Source organism: Panicum virgatum, chromosome 7K, assembly GCF_016808335.1.
Source record: "Panicum virgatum strain AP13 chromosome 7K, P.virgatum_v5, whole genome shotgun sequence".
Classification (NCBI taxonomy): domain Eukaryota; kingdom Viridiplantae; phylum Streptophyta; class Magnoliopsida; order Poales; family Poaceae; genus Panicum; species Panicum virgatum.
The window spans coordinates 22390914-22413497 of NC_053142.1; the positions used below are offsets into that span (position 1 = coordinate 22390914).

At 43.9% G+C, this 22584-nt stretch overlaps 2 protein-coding genes across 2 annotated transcripts; both read right to left on the reverse strand.

Annotated features, from left to right (window-relative positions):
* Positions 1 to 22: 22 nt before the first annotated feature.
* LOC120640543 (serine carboxypeptidase 1-like) lies at positions 23 to 4685 on the reverse strand. Its single transcript, XM_039916414.1, has 13 exons — positions 4458 to 4685; positions 4164 to 4377; positions 3373 to 3495; positions 3176 to 3278; positions 3051 to 3088; positions 2845 to 2946; positions 2594 to 2674; positions 2272 to 2511; positions 1861 to 1926; positions 1633 to 1754; positions 985 to 1098; positions 566 to 611; positions 23 to 358 (listed from the first exon to the last, which is right to left on the reverse strand). Exons 1-13 carry the CDS (start codon positions 4601 to 4603, stop codon positions 275 to 277), a joined length of 1479 nt encoding a protein of 492 aa, XP_039772348.1. The 5' UTR covers positions 4604 to 4685; the 3' UTR covers positions 23 to 274.
* A 10186-nt stretch (positions 4686 to 14871) lies between these two features.
* Positions 14872 to 22440, reverse strand: LOC120640542 (serine carboxypeptidase 1-like). Its single transcript, XM_039916413.1, has 12 exons — positions 22008 to 22440; positions 17825 to 17947; positions 17633 to 17735; positions 17511 to 17548; positions 17324 to 17425; positions 17047 to 17127; positions 16721 to 16960; positions 16411 to 16476; positions 15960 to 16081; positions 15759 to 15872; positions 15410 to 15455; positions 14872 to 15149 (listed from the first exon to the last, which is right to left on the reverse strand). Exons 1-12 carry the CDS (start codon positions 22389 to 22391, stop codon positions 14928 to 14930), a joined length of 1641 nt encoding a protein of 546 aa, XP_039772347.1. The 5' UTR covers positions 22392 to 22440; the 3' UTR covers positions 14872 to 14927.
* Between the last annotated feature and the right edge of the window lie 144 nt (positions 22441 to 22584).

Below are 22584 nucleotides of genomic sequence, written 5' to 3' on the forward strand. Positions count from 1 at the left end.
CTTACACGTTAAACATTTTCACTATTTGAAGAATTTTTTTATACTTCACAATTCAAAGGAGCAAGCATTTGAGTTTTCACAATTCGCATGAAGCTTGATTGGATATATCGTCTCCTAAATAGGGACATATCTAAATGGTTAACGATCCAAACAAAATCTTTTGGATTCGTTTACATTTTGTACTGAGCCAACTGCATCAGCAATCTGACCGCAACTTTGCGAGTGTGGAAAAGGCGGCCTGCAAGTTTTCTGCTGCAACTCCGATCAGATCAATTCAGAACTTCTCTTCTGCCAGCCAGCGACTGTAGAATGCGAGCGACTCCTTGGGCTTGTACTCAGGGACAGCGTGCCCGGCTCCCTGAAATGTTGGCACGGCCACGTTAAAAGTTTCACCCAAGTTTGCAATAGATAATTCACCGAGTTCTGCTGATGGCAGCCCAACTGATCAATGTTATATTGGCATCCTCATTCAGGTAAGGAGATTCAATATGAACCACGTGAGGAAATCACTAGTCTGATATGCAAAATGTATTTTCAGGTGCAAGTACAGGTGAAGGAACTGTACCTTAATTGTGAGGAAGGTGAGATTGTGATCGTAGCCTTGCGTGTATCTGCAATGGTACAAATTAAGTTAGGATCAAACTTTTGGGACATATTATTTCCTCCAAAAGATGAAGCCAATCAGTTTAAGTCCTACCAGACACATTCGTTTCAATTCCATCGTTGTTTCTACTCAAAGGCACAACCATTTTTATTATTAAGGCAGAACCATTTTTTGTGGAACTTTAACTGGCACCCAGGCATTTTTAATCATTAACTAAATTGAACAAATTCTTCCTGAACTTTCATGGTCAAGGTTTCATTGACTGATTGCTCTACAGGGCCAAGTTGGTGCAGAGCTTTTAAATGCAGTGATCATTCATGCACTGTGAGATCTATTTATTCCAAGGCAAAAAGGCGAAGGAAGGACCCACAACACCGTACCCAGCAACTTGATCACCAAAGTACCATGGCCGCCATCTATCGACAACTTGGTAGCCTATTGACCGCACCCATGCTTCAGTTCCAGGTAAAGGGATGCATAGATCATGGTCTCCACTGCAATATAACGGCCAAACATTGTGAGATAGTCTTATAAGTTATTAGACATGTTTCTACTATATCATCTGCCATTTTCTCTCTAAGTCGTATGCTTAGAAGAATCTCCTAAAAATGCCCTTTCATATAGGATCATATCTTAGGCGCTGAAGAAATGCTTTCACTAGACCAAGTATCCTTAGTAGTAGCATTAACGCTGTGAAATATTACAGTGAAATTGAGTAGTATCAAGAATTCAACAATATATATTCTTTTCATACTTTTTACATTCACATCCTTTGCTTTGAGTTCAAAACAGAAATTCGATAAATAAGACATGAGATTTATGCTCCTCTGATTGCCAGTTCAAATAAAATATAAAATCTCGTTTGCTTGGTACATTGGCTTATACTCATTTCCTAACCAGAGAATATGCTTCCAAGAACCAACCAAAACTATTCAATTGTGGCCTCAAGTTTGTTTGCACTTTGTTTGAATATTTAATTCCTCATATTTAACATCCGCAAAAGATAAATTAACTGGTTTTTTCTGTACCTGTAAATTAGCACGCGGTATCCAAGGGCTGTGAACTTTTTATGATAGCTCACCATTGTTCCTGTATCATGAGTGTAGTCTATTCTTGCTGTATAAAGTTCCCACGACCCTATTAAGCTTTTCTGATGTGTCATGGTTGTTGATACAATTCCCCAAGGAACAGCAGGTTAGTTCTGACTTTTAGGATTACTTCAAATATAACTTTTGATTCCATACACATCATCATACCGATTTGGCATGAATTGCAGCTCTGACACCTTCATCATCTAGCCATGTAGTAGCAAGTTCATCACTCTGCAAGTACAAGCAAATGTCAAACAAAAAGAAGGGCCAAAAATAGCCGTCCAAAGATCAAGTACCATTGTTCTGTTAAATACATGACAAACACAACCAACCGTACTGACTACCATATTAATGAAATTAGTAACTAAGGTAGTTATAATCTGAAAAATATTGTGGTCACATCGACAATTGAACTAGCCCTCAAAACTACCACCAAGTGAAACATAAAAGAAAGCTCAAATTTTTAGTTATTTTTTGAAATGAGCTGGAGCACCAATTGAAAGCTTTACTTACGAAGGAGGAAAAATGTGAAAGTTGCAAGATTGGTTAGGCAGGACATCGCCCTAAATTTCATACCGTACAGGGAAGTGATCTACCACCAAGCCCGGGCCACATTGGAACTCGTCCACCCCTTAGAGCAAGACGGAGGGGCCATGATCGCCCTGCCATACGCTTCCTCACTGGAAATGGCCTATCGGTCTCTCCAAGCCTTCTAAAGCTCAACGGCAAGCTGCTGTTGGCGAACACTACCTCTTGAATTTCAGGATGATGGTAGCAGGGTGCAAGGATGTTGTACTTGTTCAGGTCTTTCAGTTCCTGCAGACACCAGAAATGGAGCCTTACTACAGAACCCACAAGATTGCACATATTTGGTCGATCTGTATGCCCTGCATATTACCCAATGAACTCTTTCTATCTTCTCTTGGCACAGGTCGTCTACGTCGCCAAAGAACGTCCCATGGCAACTGGCTTTGACATCCTGTAAAGATCATTTTTAACTTCTATTTAGTCAGAAATGAAAACTATCTGTGGTGCTGATACCTACATCTGCAACTGTGATCATCCATCACCAAGATGATTTAGAGCGACAGATTCTTCTCTAAGCAGCAGTGCTTTCAACGAAACTAGACTAAGAGTTGAATCACAGACCTCGAACATGTCAGTTGAGATGAGGCCCATCCCATGCGCAAGAGGCACAAAGGAATTGTAGTCATAGTCGACGTCTGTGAATGCATTGCCAATCAGATAGCCCTGAATAGATGTAGCAAACTTCTGTTTGTAACTCATACTTAAATTAGCCGCATACAGGTGTGGAATGGAATAACAATGTAATGAGACTGGAGGAAAGGTATTACCTTGAAATTGATTCTTGGCTGCACACCTTTTTCTATCCCTGTCAGCACATAAACATAAGAGGTAAAACTTTGGATGATCTTAGGCATGCTGCCGATGCTCTGTATCTTAGTGAGTCAGTGGCAACCTTTGACAACTTCATCAGCAAGCGTGGGAATATAAACCCCTGCGTATGACTCCCCAGAAATGTAGAACGGGTTCGACTGAAACTCGGGGTATAATTCGAACCACTGCAGCAGCACATTAATCAGCATCAAGTTCCACACACAAAGCGTCCACTAGACGTCAAAGCTACAACTAGATAGAGGTACTGAAGCAGAGCACCTTCAGAAGGAACGTGTGCGCATCAGCTGCAGTTTTCAGGTCACCTGTCGTATAATCCGATTTGTTCAACGAATAGGACATTCCGACGCCAGCAGGAGAGTCCAGGTACATGATGTTTGATACCTATTCAAATTATACAAATTCGAAATCACTTGGATTGGCAAATTGACAGGGCCAGTAAACAGGCGGAGAGAAGGACTACAGATAGAGCACAAAATCAACTGTCCAACACACTGGACGCACTTCATTCATTGTAGTAACTTTCTGAATCTATACTTTTGCCAAAAGGTATATAAACCAAGTACCCTTAAAACAGGTGGTGAAGCAAGAAGTTGCAGAAATGTGCAAGCAAACAAGAGTATTAGTTGTTTCTTTTTTAAATGACTAGGTAATTATGCCCGTGCATTACTACGAACAAAGTTGGTATAAATATTAGATACGTATTAATACTTATGCGTTAATTTTTAGGGATCTACGTGATCGAATCGTGGACGAAAGATGTTGGTCCGACTCGAATACGGGATGGATTAAAGCTCACTTATCAATAATACGAGGCGGACCAAACCAAACCAAACTAAAAATTTAGGTGAAAATCAAACGGACGAAGGATTCAACAAACCTCACCAATCACTTTATTTATAAATTGTATAATATTTTTTCTATGGGTGTAATGAGGACAGAAGGTGCACCCAACTCCAAGGTAGAGATGGTGACACCCTGCTGGGATGGTGGGATGACGAAATCTCGAGAAGCCGAAACAGAGGAGCTGCATCAGCAGCGAGCAACTTTACCTTTGACCAGCTGTAGGGGTTGAGCTGCAGCCTGGGCAGGGTGCTCCCGGGCTCGAAGTTGAAGGGCCCGTTCTCGTAGACGAAGCCGTCGAAGCTGGAGCACCCGGGGCCGCCGTTGAGCCAGAGCACGACGGGGTCGGCGGCCGGGTCGCGCTCCGACAGCGCCAGGTAGTAGAAGAGGCTCCGCTCGCTGGCCTCGTCCACCGTCACGTACCTGAGCAGCAGGAGCGTCAAGAGCCATCATCTCACCTCAAACCAACCGATGATCGAAGAAAGGGAGGTTATTATTGTTACCCGGAGTAGTGGCTGGAGGGGAAGGAGCCGTGGAATCCGGGGAGGCCGGTGACGAGGTGCTCCTCGGGCGCGGCGGCGGCGCCGGGCGTGCGGAGGAGGAGCGCCGCCGACACGAGGGCGAGGAGGAGAGGGGAGGGGGAGGCCATGGAGGAGACGAGCTCGTGGTCGGGCCAGGAGAAGAGTAGACTGGCGCGCGGCAGGGGTGGGAGTGTGGTTGGCAGAGCAGGCAGGCCAGTAAGCGAGAGCGGAGCGGCCCCACGGATCTGGTGAGACTGGGACCCACTGGGCAGTGGGGCGGGTCGCATGTGTCCGGCTCCGGTGTGGTTGGATTGGAACCAGGTGGGGTCGATGCTGTTGGTTGGATCCTATCGGCGCGACGTCGGAGTCGCACCACCCGCCGGAGTGCACCAAGCGCGACGATAAATCCAATAAACCAGCCCCGTTTTCTTTTTTTCTTTGGTATTTCCTTGTGTAGAACTTTTTTCATAAACTATTTGACTTAACTTTTTGACAACGAAAAGTTATATGAATGAACTTCACTGGAAATTTTTCAAAATAGTTTTCTCAAAAGAATGTTTGTGTACAAGTTTTTTAAATGGAACCATTGAATTAGGGAGGACCACACATATTTATCTATCTATACTATAATCTGTACTATAAAAGTTAAAATATTTGAAATTTTTTCTCACTAAGATTAGATTTGTAATATTCCGTAATTTTTATGGGATGTTATAAACTCTAAAAATATGGTTTTTAGAAACTTTTTGTGTGCAAGTGTAAATAGCTAGAATAACGTAAAGTTGACCTATTTTTTTCTCTAAAATTTCTAGAAATATAAAAGCTAATAGACATAAGGCCTACATTGCTAGTGTGAGTTATTGGTTTTATTTGGAATTTATTGGGTTTACCTTGTTTCAATTTATTTGGATGAATTTTGTTTAAAATTGTGTGAGAATTAATCTGAATAAGGTCATTCAAATTAATTCCAAAAGCTAACCCCTAACCCAACCCCCCAAACTAGGCTGATCCAAACCAAAACCCCACAGCAATCAAGCCCAACAGCAGCCCATCACCACCTCGACGCGCCTGAGCTGCCGACAACCCTACCTCGCACGTCAGCCTACCCTGTTCTCTTTTCTACTTCCTCCCGAGCCACCCCACGCCGACATCGTGACCTGCTCTGCTCCGCCCCGCGCTTTCCGCCCGCATCTCGCCAAACGATGGCAATGACCGCGCCTGCGCCATCGACGTTGGCCACGACCGCCGCCCCCTTTTTCCTGCCCACGCGTGCTCCGTGATCCCAGAAACCCTAGCTGCGGTCGCGCGTGATGCAGCCATGCATTTGGGGAACAAACGCTGGGAATCCCCACAGTCCAAGCCTGCATTCATGCCTCCTTCCCTTGCCGCGCCCCTATAAGACCCCAATCGGCTACCTCCACAAACCCTAAGCCCCTCGGGCTCCCTTCCCATGTGCGCTGCCTCCACAGAATAGAGGAGAGGAAGAGAAGGGAGGAAGTAGAGGACAGGAGGGGAAGGAGGAGGGCCCAGCGCAGGCTGACGCCGACGCCGACGCCAAGCCGCCTGAGGAACGCTACCGGATCTAAGGGGAGGAGCCAAGCACGAGCAAGGTGAGGCCGCCGCCACCAGTACCCCTTGGTGTTTGAGGGGTGCCGCTGCCTAGGAACACCCACTGAGCGGTGACGTTGGTAAATGCCAATAGTACCCTTCTTGATGGGAATTACCCTCCAGGGCCACACTTTCACCGACAGCTATGGGATTGGGACACCGAATTATTACGGAGGCTATTGCCATGAGTTTGGTGCAACGAGTTTAGAGGCTCTGCCACAGGTTTGGTATATGGACAGGTTTGGTATATCAAATTACGGAGGCTATGGCCATGAGTTTGACATACTGAGTGCTAGAGGCTCACAGCGGCTACACCCTACGAATTTACGTGCTGCAATATGCGCTCTTGCTGACTACCTTATGCGCAAAACACATTTTCTTTGTTGCAATGCCGACTACTTATTTCTACCCTCGTTGTCTTCTCTTAGCGGTCACTAATCAACTCGGGCAGCAAATGGCTTAGTTTGTGAAACCTCGGATCTTCAGTCATGCCAAAGTAACTCTACGCGTACATGGGACAAAGATCTCACACACGCTATGAGCAAAGGCTAAAACCGGACCGGCAAGAGATTAAACGTAACATGAAGAATGCTCGGGAGAGTTAAATGGCTCAAGAAAGTGCTCAACACAGCAAGTTTATTTTTACACGGAATAAATTTGGTATCTTCACATTATGGTACATAATATATACATTGTCTTCTTTTTAGATCGAGCTTCGGCAATGATTCTCCAGGCTGCTCAGTACATATCCAATGGCTCCACTAGTTCCAGAGCTCAGGGGCTGGGCGCCAATATCTACTTGACCTGGCTCCTACCGCTCACCTGACTCATAGGCTCGGGGGCCGGACCCCACCAAACTACTCAGGGCTAGGGGGCTGATAAGCTACGCCGAATCCTAAGCAGTTTTTAATTTTGGGTGTGTTCTAGCATTAATATCAAGCCTCTTTACAAGGAGTGTTTTTGAATTTGCTCACTTATTTGATCAGAGTCTTATGGAGTAGAAATGTACACATGGCAAAGGTTGGCATGATGTGAGAATAGAGTTTATCAATTGAAACCTGCTAGCTTGTGTAAGAAGGGTGGAGGTGCTGTTCAACATTTTTTTCACACCTTTGAAACAAAAAACTAAGAGTCTTCCACCTTGGGTTTGGTCAAACTGGGAGGGATACCAAGGTAAGTGAAAGGGAGAGTTCCCACTGAACAGGCAAAAGAGAGAGAACGGCTTGGACTCTGGATTGTTCTATATTAATTATTAATTGGGTCCATCATGAATTTGTTGTAGTTAAATTTTAGACTAGTGGAAGGAGAAATTGATTAGGATATCCTTGAGTGAAGACAAGGGTAGCATCACCGTCCATAACATACTATAAAACTGGGATGTCCTGGCTATGGTTCAAAGGAATTGATAGAGAGAGGAGACCACCTTAGGTATATTGACAACTGACTAGAGAAGATCTGCATCTAAAATAAAGAGAAGAGGGGAAAGAGCGTCTCCTTGTCTGACTCCTCTCTTGCAATGAAGCACCCTATTTAGAAAGACTGATGAAGTTCCAAAGCCAAGCAGATCCAAAAACCCTTATGGTGCATGATTTGTAGCATAGTTTGATGCTCAATCTTATTAAAATCTTTCACAAAATCGAACTTAAGGATTAGAATGTTTTTCTTTGACTGATGACACAAATGCAAATATTTAAGGCTCAGACTAAGCAATCTTGAAAACAGTATACACATGAACTTTTTTTTTTGCGAGGACAGTATACACATGATTTTATCCCCATGAACCTTATGTCACCTCTCCCTTCATTATTTTTTTGCCACATCATCAAAAACACTGACATGGCACTATATTTAATTATAATTAAACCCCCATTAAGAATGTCCTAAGTCCACCCTTTACTATTGGAATCATGATTTATTTTGTTTCTTCTTCTATGTATTTGTTGAGTGGTTTGCCACTTCCATGGCAACATGTCCACGTGGCAAAACTGATAACGCAACACCACGTGACATAAAACTACCTTTGGATCGCTAGGGCCTATGGGGGTATTTGCATGGTTTTAATATTTGATGGAGGACTTATATCTGATTATTTGATTGAGTGAGGAGGGAACTCTAACTCAGGTCATAGAAGAGGGGGGTAAATAGCTAGGACTTTTTAAACGGAAAATAATGCTTGTCTGTGGCTTTTCTAGGCCAGGCTTTAGGCTCAGGTCATGCGTTTTTTTTCTACTCTAAAGAATGTTATCGTGTGTTATAAATAGCACTTGTATTCATTATGAGGACTCTAGGCCCGAATATATACATGTACAGATATTAGGAAATATGCACAAAACCCCTTATACAACGGGGAAACTACAAAAGATACATATACATCTAACACCCCCCCCCTCAAACTCAAGGTGGATCCATGACACTGAGTTTGGAGAGATAGAACCTGTGCTGAACTCTGGTTTGTGCCTTAGTAAAGAAATCTGCCAACTGAAGCTCTGAAGGCACATATTGAAGAGCAATAATATCATCCTGTACCTGTGCTCATGTATAAGAAGCATCAACACCAATATGCTTAGTGAGCTCATGCTTCACCGGATCACGAGCAATGCTAATAGCACCTGTACTATCAGACAAAAGAGGAGTCGGCCTAGAAACAGAAACACCAAAATCCTCAAGTAGCCACCGCAACCAAGTAACCTCTGCTGTCACAAGAGCCATAGCTCGCAACTCAGCCTCTGCACTCGAACGAGAAACTGCTACCTGCTTCTTAGTCTTCCAAGCAATAAGAGAACCACCAAGAAAAACACAATAAGCAGAAAGAGATCGACGATCAGTGGAATCACTAGCTCAAGTAGCATCAGAATATGCATGAAGCCGTAAAGAGCTAGAGCGAGGAAAGAACAAGCAGCGAGATACAGTCCCACGAAAATAACGCAGAACACGAAGAAGATGACTATAGTGGATCTGAGTGGGAGTAGAAACAAACTGACTTAGGATATGGACAACATATGAGATGTCAGGACGAGTAACGCCAAGATAAACAAGACTTCCAACAAGATGACGATAACGAGTGGGATCTGCAAGGGGCTCCCCATCAGTGGCACAAATATGAACATTAAGTTCCATAGGAGTCTCTATAGTACGGTGGTCAGTGAGAGAAGCACGATCAAGAAGATCCTGAATGTACTTTTCTTGGGACAGGTAGAAACCTTGAGGTGTGGAAGAAACCTCAATCCCAAGAAAGTAACGAAGAGGACCGAGATCAGACATAAGAAACTGCTCACTGAGACGTGCCTTCACAAAGGCAATATACTCAGAGTCATCTCCAGTGATGATCATGTCATCAACATAAAGAAGGAGAAGAGTTCGACCACGAGAGGAAGTGTGGACAAAGAGCGCAGGATCATGAGTACTGGCAGAAAAACCAGCAGCAGTGACCACAGAAGCAAAACGCTGGAACCAAGCACGAGGAGCTTTCTTGAGGCCATAAAGCGAGAGGTGAAGACGACATACCATACCCTCAGGAACCGAATACCTAGGTGGCGGCTGCATATACACTTCCTCACTGAGTTCACCATTAAGAAAGTCATTCTTCACATCAAGCTGAGATATAGACCACTCACGAACAGAAGCCACAGCAAGAAGAGTGCGAACAGTGGTCATATGAGCCACAGGTGCGAATGTCTCATCATAGTCCCGACCATGCTCCTGCTGAAAACCACGCGCTACAAGACGAGCTTTGTAGCGCTCAAGAGAACCATCGGAGCGGGTCTTAACCTTGTAAACCCATTTACAAGTGATAGGACGGATATGTGCGGGAATAGGTACAAGATCCCACGTGCCAGTGCGCTCAAGAGCAGCAAGCTCCTCGGCCATAGCATGCTGCCACTCCTGATGCTGAATGGCATCACGGTAAGAAGTCGGCTCAAACAGAACAGTACCAGCAAAACCAAGCTGATCTAGAGGACGAAGCGACTGCCGATCACGAAGAACATATCGTGGAGCTGTCTCAGCATCAGAAGGAGCCGTCTCAGCATCAGAAGGTGCAGCAGAAGAAGATGGCTCATTAAGAGAAGAGGCACATCAGAAGATGATCTGACAGCCCGCCGAGTATGTGTGTAGACACGTGTGACAGGCAGTTTACTATCATAAGTAGTACCCATAGGAACCTGTGGAATATCCTCCGAAAAAGGGACCACAGGTGAAGGGGCCGCAGAAGAAGGCTCCTTAGGTGAAGGGACTACAGGCAACTAAACAGGAGCCTCAGAAGAAGGGACTAGATGTGAAGGAAACATAGGAGCAATAGGAGTATTTGGAAAAAGTAGAAAAGAGAGTGGCTCAATAACAGACGCTTGAGAAGCATCAAGAGAAGGGCGAGGATAAAAAGGGCGAGACTCATCAAAAGTAACATACCATGAAATCCTCATCCGACGGCCAACATGATCCCAACAATGATACCCCTTATGATCAGCACTGTATCTCAGGAAAACACACTCAACAGATTGAGTGGTCAGCTTAGTGCGCTCACGAGGTGCAAGAAGCACATAGCAGACACATCCAAAAAGGCGAAGACAAGAATAGTTAGGTAGTTTGCCACAAAGACGCTCATACGGAATCCCACCACGAAGAAAGAACGAGGGCTGAATATTAATAAGATAAGTGGCAGTGGAAATAGCTTCAGCCCAAAAATGTGGTGGAAGAGAAGAAGCGATCATAAGAGCACGAGCAGTCTCAAGCAAATGACGATGCTTACGTTCAGCAACACCATTCTGAGCATGAGCACCAGGACATGAGAATTGGGCAAGAGTGCCTTGCTCAGAAAGAAACTGACGAAGGGCTCCAGATAAATACTCCCCAGCAGAATTAGCACGGAAGACCCTGATAGAGGTATCAAACTGAGTACGGATTATAGTGGCAAAATTTTTATAGATAGACAAAGCCTCACTACGATGTTTCATAAAATAAACTCATGTGTGGCGAGAAAAATCATCTATAAAAATAATATAATATCGATGGTCCCCTTTCGAGACAAAGGGAGCCGGGCCCCATACATCAGAATGAACAAGATCAAAAGGGTGTTTCGACACCGATTCACTAGAATAGTAAGGAAGCTGGAGCTGTTTCCCTAGACGACAACCCTGGCACTGTTCTAGAGATACATCACCAGAGACTGGCCCTAAAAGACCACGACAAACGAGCATAGACAGACGCGAGCCACAGAGATGTCCCAAACGATGGTGCCACTGAGCAAAAGATGATGTGGATGCAGCAGAACCAACAAGACCGGCAGAAGCAGCGGAAGGAATACGAAGCCAGTCAAGCTCCCAAAGACGCTGAGAATCACGTCGATGAGGGCCAGTACCAACCAGGAGACCCGTGATGCGATCCTGAATACAACAAGAGTCAAATTCAAGAATCACACGACAACTATGATCAGTGAGCTGGCCACCAGAGATAACCTGCATGGTTAGTTTGGAAACATAAGAAACAGTAGGCACATGAAAAGAGGGAGACAAAATAGTTCCCTGCCTTGCAACAGAGAGAGATGATCCATCCGTAGTTTGAACAGTGATAGGAAGAGATGATGGACTAATAGAAGAAAGACTGGTACGATCAGGAGTCATATGAAAAGAAGCACCAGAATCAAGAATCCATGGTAAAGTACCTGAAGAAGATTGAGAAGCAATAGCAGCATCTGACTGTGCAGAGGACTGAGTAACAGAACCAGCAGCTCCTGAAGGTGTAGAGGCAGTTAGGCGATGAAGCAACATGAGTATCTCCTGTGTCTCAGAATCAGCAGAACTCCGCTGAGAGCCTCCAGTACCAGAACTACCAGCACCACCTGTACCCTGTGAAGAACGATCACTACCACCTCGGCGAGACTGATCCTTCTTCTTCTTGAAGCAAAATGCCTCCACATAAGTCTTCTTACCACAATAATTACAATTAAGACAACCACCCCCTCCTCCCTCAGAAGAAGACGCTGCTGGAAGAGGCGCCTTAGGTGGAGGGGCGACGGCTGGAGACGAAGAAGACCAAGCAGCCAATACTGAAGACGAAGAAGGAGACTGCAGTAGACCGGCATGCTGAAGACGCAGTTCCTCATTACGAACAGCAGCAAGAGCCTCCATCAGAGAAACACAAGGCACACGAGAGACCAACTGAGCTCGAAGCTGCTCAAACTCATCACGAAGACGGGTTAAGAAGTCATGAGTGCGCCTAGTCTCCAGAGCAACCTTCTGAGCCTTACACGAGTCACAAGTGCTAGGTGATAGTGGAGGACCAATAGAATCAAGCTGACGCCACACATCAGACATCTGAGCATAAAAATCATCAACTGTAGAATCACCTTGGAGCAATAGCTGTTCCCGACGTAGAGCAGCAATATAGGTAGACTGACCAGTAGGCTCATAACGCTCACGAAGAAAAGCCCACATCTGATGGGCATGCTCAAAACCAACAATATCTGCAGAAAACTGCTCCTCCATACTAGCAGCAAGAACAGCACCAGCACGAGCATCATCATCCAACCATGTCCTATATGCAGCAAACTGAGACCCATATGACTCCGTACTAGCATCATAATCATCAAGGATCTTTGTCTTCTCAGCATCAGTAGCCTTATCAGGAATAATAGGCCTGACTGGAACAACAGGAGGAGGTGGGCAGGGTATATCACCAGTAATGAACTCCCAAAGACGAAGACCACGCATGTGCCAGCGTAGACGAGGAACCCAGTCGCGGTAGTTGGTGCCATTGAAAAGCACCGGACATCGCGCAATCTGCACACCACCGGAAGACGGAACGGAGGAAGACATCATCCCAAACAGCAACAGTCAATGGCGAGAGCGCAAGAGAAAAGCGGCGGGCGACGGCGAGAGCGCAAACAGAAAGCGGCGGCAGCAGCAGCGTTTTTGTTCCGAGTACCCTACTGATGAGTCTGGAGCAAAATAAAGCAACAAAACGAGTCGCTAGGTGCTACCAGAGCAAGACAGTAGTCCTCTTTCTTTTTTTTCTTTTTTTTACACGAGGGGTGTTCTATGTGGAAGACTCAGAACAGAGCTTCCCGACTCGTGCATGGAAGACGACGTGGACCAGGCGGAAGGGCACGACCAGGTGGCGGCCCAAGGTGGGGGGCACAACCCAAGGCAAGCGGCGGCCGGAGGCGGGGTGGCGGCGCGACCCGAGGCAGGGGGCAGCGGCGCGACCCGAGGCGAGCGGCGGCTGGAGGCGGGGCGGCGGCGCGACCAGTGGCGGCGGCCCGAGGTGATGAGGCGGCCGGAGGCGACGGACCCGGCCCAAGGCAGGGGCACGGCGGCAGCCGGATGATGCAGTGCAGGCCAAGGCAGGGCAGCGGCGCAACCACGGGCGGCAGAAGCACGGGCAGCTCGACGCAGAGACGAATCGAGGCAAGACGAGGCAGCGGAAACGAGTAATGCCCCCTCCAGCTGATCTGAATCACGATGAGAAAGCCAATTTGCTCAAGATGAAGAGCAATCGGCAGACCATCAGAGGATCAGGCAGAAAAAAGGGGACGATGAGCAGGCGCAAGTGCAACGCCGGGAGGAAAAGGAACCCTAATTTTGGTTGTGATACCATGTTATGAATAGCACTTATATTCATTATGAGGACTCTAGACCCGAATATATACATGTACAGGTATTAGGAAATATACACAAAACCCCTTATACAACGGGGAAACTACAAAAGATATATATACATCTAACATCGTGTACATCTACACAACGTCGCAACCACGAGTGCCGCTTCTATTACACGCCTATAAATAAAATGCTCAGAGCACTCACGTCTGCAATTATTAGGCACTATGATTTGAACCCTGGTGAGTGAAGTTGTACCCCCTGCCCTGCCTCTACCTGGTAGTTTTCAGAAATGATATGCATCTTTTTTTTTATCCTTGCTATAATACCTTTACAGTTCATAGGGTAGCAGATAAAGTTCCATGAAGAAAAATTCTATTTATTTGATTTTCTTAGCCTCATTTCAGCAAGCTTTTTGTTTGTTTGGATGCAAGGGAAATTTTCGTGCCATATACATACGAGATATGGCACTACTGCATAAAATGTTTTCATGGTTAGGGCGACACCTCGTTTCTATTTTCGCAGCTAGAAATATAGCATTTGAAAGAACAGGTCATGCCATCACCGTCACCTGGATATTAATTTATAGGATCGGCTTATGGCTTCATCTGCTCCTGAATTCTACGGGGCAGGTGAAGCCATAAGCCGCCATTACAAATGCATTTCCCTTGGCGGGTAGTGGTATGATCGGCTCCTGCAATTGCTTCTGCTAATTTTTTTATAAAAAAATACTTCCTGCTAAATTTAAGATATTTTTTGAGAAACTTTTTGGTTCATGTCAAATTCAATGTTTCGTATTTACCAAGTTTTATAATAATTAATTAGATATTACATAAATTATTAATAAATTAAATAGATTTTAATACAAACTACAAGAAAAGCATTTGATTCAAACAAATAGTATGTATTTATCCGAAACTACATTGACATTATAGTTGGATGTTTTCACAATCATTAATTAATTTTCCACCTTTTGGAAATAGTGATGAATTCCAAGGGTAGACCGTGGACCCAGATCTGAACCATCCCTGGAAATGCTTATTTATAGGGATAGTCTGTGTTTTTGTCTGCTCCTGGAAATCGTAGCAATTTCCAGGGATGGTTGATCGCATGGACCACACCTGTGAACTGATTTCCAGGTAGCCTAGATGTACAGTGTGCCGCCTGAGTTTTGGGATAGTGGAACTCCATGCCCGTCATAAAAACATATGTGACTATAAAATTATTTTGGTAGTAGTATGGCTCAACTGTGTTATCTCCATGAAAAGCATCTCTTCAGCTGTATAGAAAGGAGCAAAAACAGTAGTTCATCGGAGACGTGCATTTGAATTCGAACTCGATGAAAAAATTGATAAATTGTAAATTCTGCCATAATATGTCCCGATTGCCTTAGATCTTTTTTTCCTGCTAGCCAGCGACTGTAAAAGGCGAGCGCTTCCTTGGGTTTGTACTCAGGGACAGCGTGGCCGGCTCCCTGGAACGTAGCCACTAGCAAGTTAAAAGCTTATTCCCAATCACGAGTGGAAATTCATGTAAATCATCCAACTGGGAAATGGAAATATTTAGTAGCTAATGGGCGTTGTGTTAATATTCTCGTTCAATTCAGGCAAAGGATTCATGAAATTTAGTTTACATATAGGTCAAGAATTCAATCATACTCTTTTGCTAACGCTCATAAAATTTTCAGGTGCGAGTAGAGGAGGTGAAGGAACTAGATCGAGTTGGGGTACATACCTTTATTGTGAGGAAGGTTAGATTATGCTCATAACCTTGTGTATACCTGAAATGGTAAAAAAATGAAATCAAACTTACAGAAATATTGATTCTCATGCTTATGTTCATCTTGTGTCTAGTTCCTGCTACAAATCTGAACCACTCGCGCGACTTTAGTGCAACTTTCATAGGCACACAATTATATATGCACTGATTAAATTTAAAAGACTGCTTTAGAATTCTGGCAGCATTCATTGATTGTTCTAAGTTGTAAAAATAGATTCTTGGAGAACTGAAAACAGCATTCAATTGAAACTGGAATGTGATTCTAAGGTAAAGTATTGTGAAAAAAGGATGGCGAACACCATACTCAGCAACTTGCTCTCCGAAGTACCATGGCCGCCACCTATCAACAACTTGGTAGCCTATTGATTTTACCCATGCTTCCGTTCCAGTGAAAGGAACACAAAGATCATGGTCTCCACTACAACATAAAAAATCTAAACATTACTCTTAAAATTTACTTAGATTTAATATTTCCAAAAGAAGAATTGACTTTTTTGTTTTGTACCTGTAAATTAGCACCCGATACCCCATCGCAGTGAACTTCTTGTGGTAGCTCTGCATTGTTCCAGTATCATGAGTGTAGTCTATTCTTGCAGTATACAGTTCCCATGATCCAATTAAGCTTTTCTGAGATCGTCCCAAAATAAGAGAAGGTTAGTGCTGACTTTCGTTTAGTGCTACCTCAGGCTTCAATAATAGGGAATATATCAGGCGCAAACCAATTCCTTCATGCAAATCGTGCAAACTTCAATATAAACCACCGGATCTACATCCAAAGGGCACGGGGAGATTGGAAATTTTACTAATTAACCGCTCACCTCTTATCACACTTTTGCAAATCTCCCTCCACTCCCCCTGCCCAGATTGAAGTTTGCACGGTTTGCACGAAAGGGTTAGTTTGCACCTGATATGTTCCCTCAATAATAATAGAAGTTTTGGTTTATCACAGATTGTACCGGTTTGGCATGAATTGCAGCTCTCACACCTTCATCGTCTAGCCATAGAGTAGCAAGTTCATCACTCTACAACAACATGGAAATATTAAATGGAATGGGGATCAATCATCATAGTTGCCCAAAGATGAACTAAGCACCACAATTCTTGAAAATTTCAGAAGAAACACGGCATCAATGAAATTTTTAACTAAGACCCCTGCTTATTGAAACAAAAGTTGAGTACAGTCTGAATATTTGCTTTATGCTAGAGGAACAGTGTGACGATAGCATGATCGGTGAAAGTAGAAGGACATCATCCTAATTTTCGTACCGTGCAGGGAAGTGATCTGCCACCCAGTCCTGGCCACATCGGAATGTGCCCATCCCTAACAGCAGTACGGAGGGGCCAAGAACGACCTGCCATTCGCTTCCTCACTGGAAATGGTCTCTCAGTCTCTCCCAGCCTTGTGAAACTCAATGGCAAGCTGCTGTTGATGAACTCAACCTCTTGCATCTCAGGATGGTGGTAGCATGGTGCAAGGATGTTGTACTTGTTCAGGTCTTTTAGTTCCTGCAGATACCAGAAATGAGCCTTGGCAGCATCTACAAGATTACGCTATGCGATTGATTTGTCTGTTCTGGCTCAAAAGAGATTACCCAATGTACTCTCTCTATGTTCTCTTGGCACAGATCATCTACCTTACCCCAGAATGTACCGCCACATGTAGCTTTGACATCCTGAAACAAGTAATATCAGGAAACTTGAAGTTTTGTGCCTGGTCAGAAATGAAACTATATACAGAAGAGAATCGGTCTTTGTCTGCCATATATATGTTCTGCCATCACCTAGATGCTTGAAGTGTCTGATTCTACTACGAGCAAGTGTGCTAGGCTGCTAGCTAGTAAGTATTAGCATATGAGCTGAACCACAGACCTCGTACATGTCAGTTGTGATGAGGCCCATCCCATGTGCAAATGGCACAAAGGCATTGTAATCATAGTTCACATCAGTTGCTCCATTGCCTATCAGATAGCCCTGAATAAACATTGCTGACATGCTTAGGAACTTGCCGTGCACAGTTATACAACGGATCGTAAAAGAATGAAACTGAAGGAATAACCTTGAAATTGATCCTTGGCTCCACACCTTTCTCGATCCCTGTCAAGGTATACAAACATTATGGTTCAAACTTGGGATGATGGAAGGTATGCAGATTACATCGTTGTTAGTCAGAGTATCAACCTTTGACAACTTCTTCTGTGAGTGTGGGGATATAATACCCTGCATATGACTCCCCTGAAATGTAGAAGGGGTTCGACTGAAACTCGGGGTACAGCTCAAACCACTGCAACAGCGCACATCAAATCGGCTTGCAGATTTCACAGTTGAAGTAGAAAAAAGATACCAAAGCTACAGCTGAAACAGAGTGCGGACCTTTAAAAGGAACTTGTGTGCATCAGCTGCAGTTTTCAGGTCTCCAGTCATGTAATTCGATTTGTTCAACGAGTATGACATCCCAACACCAGCAGGAGAGTCCAGGTACATGATGTTTGAGACCTAATGGTGACAAATTAATGGGTCACTTGGCTTGCTTATTCTTAGCTGCCAAAAATACTAAGGATGTCAAATTGTGTGAAAATGTTTCAAAAGGAAAATGTAAATTAAAAATAATACAAATTTATTCATCAAAGAAATGAAAACGAGTACAAACATGTGAAAAAGAAAAATGTACTTCCTTCTCTTTTATTCCCTCCATATGCTTTGGAATTTGGTTGGTCAAACATTAAAGGGTTATCATAATATAGATATTGGAACTAATAGTGTTGCTAGTGTACAAAGTTTTAGTCTCATGGATTCTAGGTGATAAATTTAGGGAATTAAACACCTCAAAGTAGGGGTGCAATCGGATCATGTACGGATATCGCTGACCCCATATTCAATTTCATGTTTTGTTTTGTCAATGTTGGATAAGGGTAGGGCCGCATACAGATGCCAATCTTAGTTAAGAACGCAAATGGACAAGTATCAAGTTTGATTAAAAGTACAATGACGGTTCAAAATTATTTTTGGGTATTGATTAAAGTAACACCATACATAGCATATGTGTTAATATAATTTGACCATTCACAAGTCCAAATTCCAAATACACTATACTCCAACAAATGAAATAGAATCACAGATATAGGTGTAGCTAAATAACTAATGTCTTATATATGGAATTCAGTTACACAACATTCAAACGTATTAATATAAAAATTGATAGCTAGATCCATTAAGTCATAGAAATGAACAGATTAGTGTAACACTTTCTGTTTTTACTTTTTAATTAAGGTGAACTTGTTGCTGAAAGCACAAAATTTTCTTAAGTTTTGTGGAATATTATTTCAAGTTTAAAACTTATACTTAGATGTTGGTCAAACCTCTAAAACTTTTCCCAAATTCAAACTTTATACATGAAAGTAGCATTTACTTCATTTTTATTTTTACATTTATTTTGAATTTGTAATGCTTTAGAGGAAAAAAAAAGAAGTTCTACTTTACTTACCATGTTGGGCGAACACTTATCTTGTGTCTCAAATTTGGTTTACTTAGAAAATTGAGTCTGGTAATATTTCGTTCCATCTTGTTCATTTTCTCTTATGACTGATTGGTTAATTTCCCTGACAATTGGAGCTGAATATATGCATTTCATTTCTCTGTCGGCTAAGTGATGACAGGAAAATGTAGCAAATAAAACAGCCCAAACAAAATATATTATCCTGTTGGTAAGAGGATCGGAAGAAAAAAAAACTAGCATCCACTTACGGTACTATGTCGACAAGGAAATATATTTTTGCAAATAATTTTTCTGTGGGTTTTGGCGATAGGAAAACAAGATCCATATCTGGTGGCTCGAAAATTTCCTAGTGGAAGCGCACCAATAGAGAAATTTTCCAAACCCCCAGGGATAAAATAAACTGACAAGCAAATTGCTATTTCCCCTATCGGTTATTTTTCCGTCAGGGAAATTGATTTTTCATTTTCCTATAGGTTTGGTCACCCTCAGGAAAATTCTATTTTCCAGTAGTGTGAGGAGGATACATCCAATATGAAATCTTACCTAGCTAATTCAAATTATCTGATGGATAAATGTCCTTATATTCGAGTCCAATATCCAAGAATACACGAGATATTTGAGAGTTTTTGCCATCCAAGTAATGGTGGTATTGATGATCAAGTATGGCAAAATAACCAAAATCATCACTAAACTATGATGCTCGACTCGATTTGGTCTCTGCACTATGAAAACATCCAATTTAGACCTTGAACTATTCTAACCGGCCCAACTTCATCCTTAAATCTGATGTGACACGCCAAGTAGGCTCTTCCAGTCACCACAAGTCAGCTTGGGATGTGAAATACCCTTCTTACCCTCCACCCATAGAGTAGGTTTAACGCATGCAACTTCCATCGCTGCGAGCTGCTAGAAGGCTGGTCAAGGGCGGTCTAGTTGTGGTGGCTTCGTTGGCAGGGAGGGTTGGCAAGGGGCGGTGATCCGAGTTGGCAGGGAGGGGTTGTGCTTGATGGTAGGGAGGGGGTGGCGAGGGGCGGCAAGCTATGCTACCTAGGAGGGGCGGCAACCTGGCAATGGAGGGAGCGGTCTGGCTCGATGCGGGCTGGAAGCTATCTATGTTAAACCTGCTCTATGAATGCAGGGTAAAAATAGTATTTTACAATCTAAACTGATGGGACGGTGACTGGATGAGCCTATGTGACGTGCCACATCAAATTCAAGGACGAATATAGACCGGTTAGGATAGTAATGGATTTAATTGGACGTTTTTATAGTTCAGTGACCAAATTGAGCCGAGCCCCATAGTTGAGGTACGATTTTGACTATTTTGCTGTCAAGTAAAATTAGCACAACAGTAAGATTGAATAATGCTAGTTTATTTAGGTTTAGTGTGCAGCTTTCTAGGTCATTAGCCTAGAGTTGGGTCAAGTGATAGATTCATATTTGTTACTACAGAATGATGCTGGTTGTGAAATTCACCACTGGTGAAGACGATGGGGATCGGAGTGGTCTAGATAAGACATACCTGGAGCTCCACTATCATATGGCGATCGGAACTCTGACGTCCAATCTACAAACTTATCAAGTCTCAGGATGCTTGACGTACCCATGCGAGAGGGCTCCAATGATAAGGGACTGGGTTAGAGAGAGAGAGAGAGAGAGAGAGAGAGAGAGAGAGAGAGAGAGAGAGAGAGAGAGAGAGAGAGAGAGAGAGAGAGAGAGAGAGCAACCTTTTTCTGATACCTCAAGAACAAAATTGTTGGACCGTGTTTACATTTCTTTACCTTCCACGTTCATTTATTGCACTCAAGAAAAAGTGGGCAAGACGAATTGCGTCAGTGAGGCTAATTACTCATTGGATTTCAACTGGAACCAGCTGGTTCCAAACTTCCAATTGAAATTGAGGGTTTTCGAAATTAAACTCAAATCCTTTCAAGATAGGGACAGATTGAGGTGGGAAAGGAAAGATGAGGTCCATAGAATTATGTCCCACTTTAGATTCATCATCAGATTTTGCGGGCACCGTGCTCATCATGTCCAGCTCAGACTTAATAAGGTTGAAAAAGACTCTGATTTTTTTTTGAGTGGGAAAAAGACTCTGATAGGTGGGGTTCACCAGAGGGAAAAGGGCTGGGCTACGTGGGCCTTTGGCGTGTGGCTCCATAGTGAGAGTGAGCGTGAGAGTATATATGTGTGTGAGGGAGAGGATAACCAATCTGGCCGGACTTAAGAATTTCTAAATTCTTAACATTTCAGAATAGACAACATATTACTAAAGTCCAAAACAAGTAGACGAGCAATCCAGTAAGCTTACGAAAAATTTAGATCGTTAACGAAAAATTAGTTTCTTTTTTTTCTTGAAGTTTGGTTAGTATTTTTTTTGTTATAGTGCTATACGAAACCCAAACAAATAGAAAACCAACACAATAAATATAATTCAGGACAAAATAGAGCTTTGATGACAAATTAGTTTCATAATTCTGTTGAAGTCTGGTTAAGATCTTTAATGTTACATTGTTGCATGGATATATAATTCAGGACAAAATAGAGCTTTGATTTTATATATTTCTTGACAATTGTATCGCGCTCTGCTATATATGTATCCCACAGATCTACGAAATGCCAACATCCTGTGAATCCTAATTACGCTTTGTTCTGAAGCTCCCAATATAATGGAGTCAGAGGCACAGAGCCGGGGTAATATTGTCCATGGACAAAAAATAATATTTGCGAGCATTAAAATATTTTAATGTAAAATTCAACTACTGGAACATATGGGATCGCAGTTTTAAAACAGCAAAAACTAATGGTCAAGTTGCGCTGCTCTGCTATGTCGCCATGCGTTTTCTTTAATAGAATCGAGTTCTCGGCCTACATTTTTTTACATCTTCATGGATGGAGGGAGCGAGAGGAGCCACCAATGCTAATGAGCGAGCTCTCGTTCCTCTCAGAGGGTCAAGAAGACAAGAACTAGGCAACTAGCCAGTAATTAATTCATGATCGATCGATCGAGCAAGTACCTCTCGATCGTTCCTCAGTAATAAAGATGGTTATATTAATTACCTTTGACCAGCTGTAGGGGTTGAGGCGCAGCCTGGGCAGGCCGCCCGGCGGCGTGCTCGTGCTCCTCCGGCCGGGCTCGAAGTTGAAGGGCCCGTTCTCGTAGACGAAGCCGTCGAAGCTGGAGCAGCCAGGCCCGCCGTTGAGCCAGAGCACGACGGGGTCGGCGGCGGGGTCGCGCTCCGAGAGCACGAGGTAGTAGAAGAGGCTCCGCTCGCTGGCCTCGTCCACCGTCACGTACCCGGCGTAGTGCCTGGAGGGGAAGTTGCTGGCGCCGCCGTGGAAGCCCGGGAGGCGCGTGACGAGATGCTCCTGCGGCGCCGCGGCGGCAAGCCGGAGGACGAGCGCGGCGGCTACGAGGAGGGGGAGGATGGAGGAGAAGGCCATGAGGAACAGAAGGAGCTGTGCGTGCTCGTTGACCAGCAAAGCAAGCAAGCATGCAGCAATGGCGAATATGTAATAATATCGTGTGCTCTGAGTCCCTAGGTCGGGCCCCCGGCGGGACCCGCGCCGAGCGGCGGAGGGCGCGACCCCACAAGTCACGTGGCCACGGACGCAAGGGGTGGGTTTGGTTGGACGC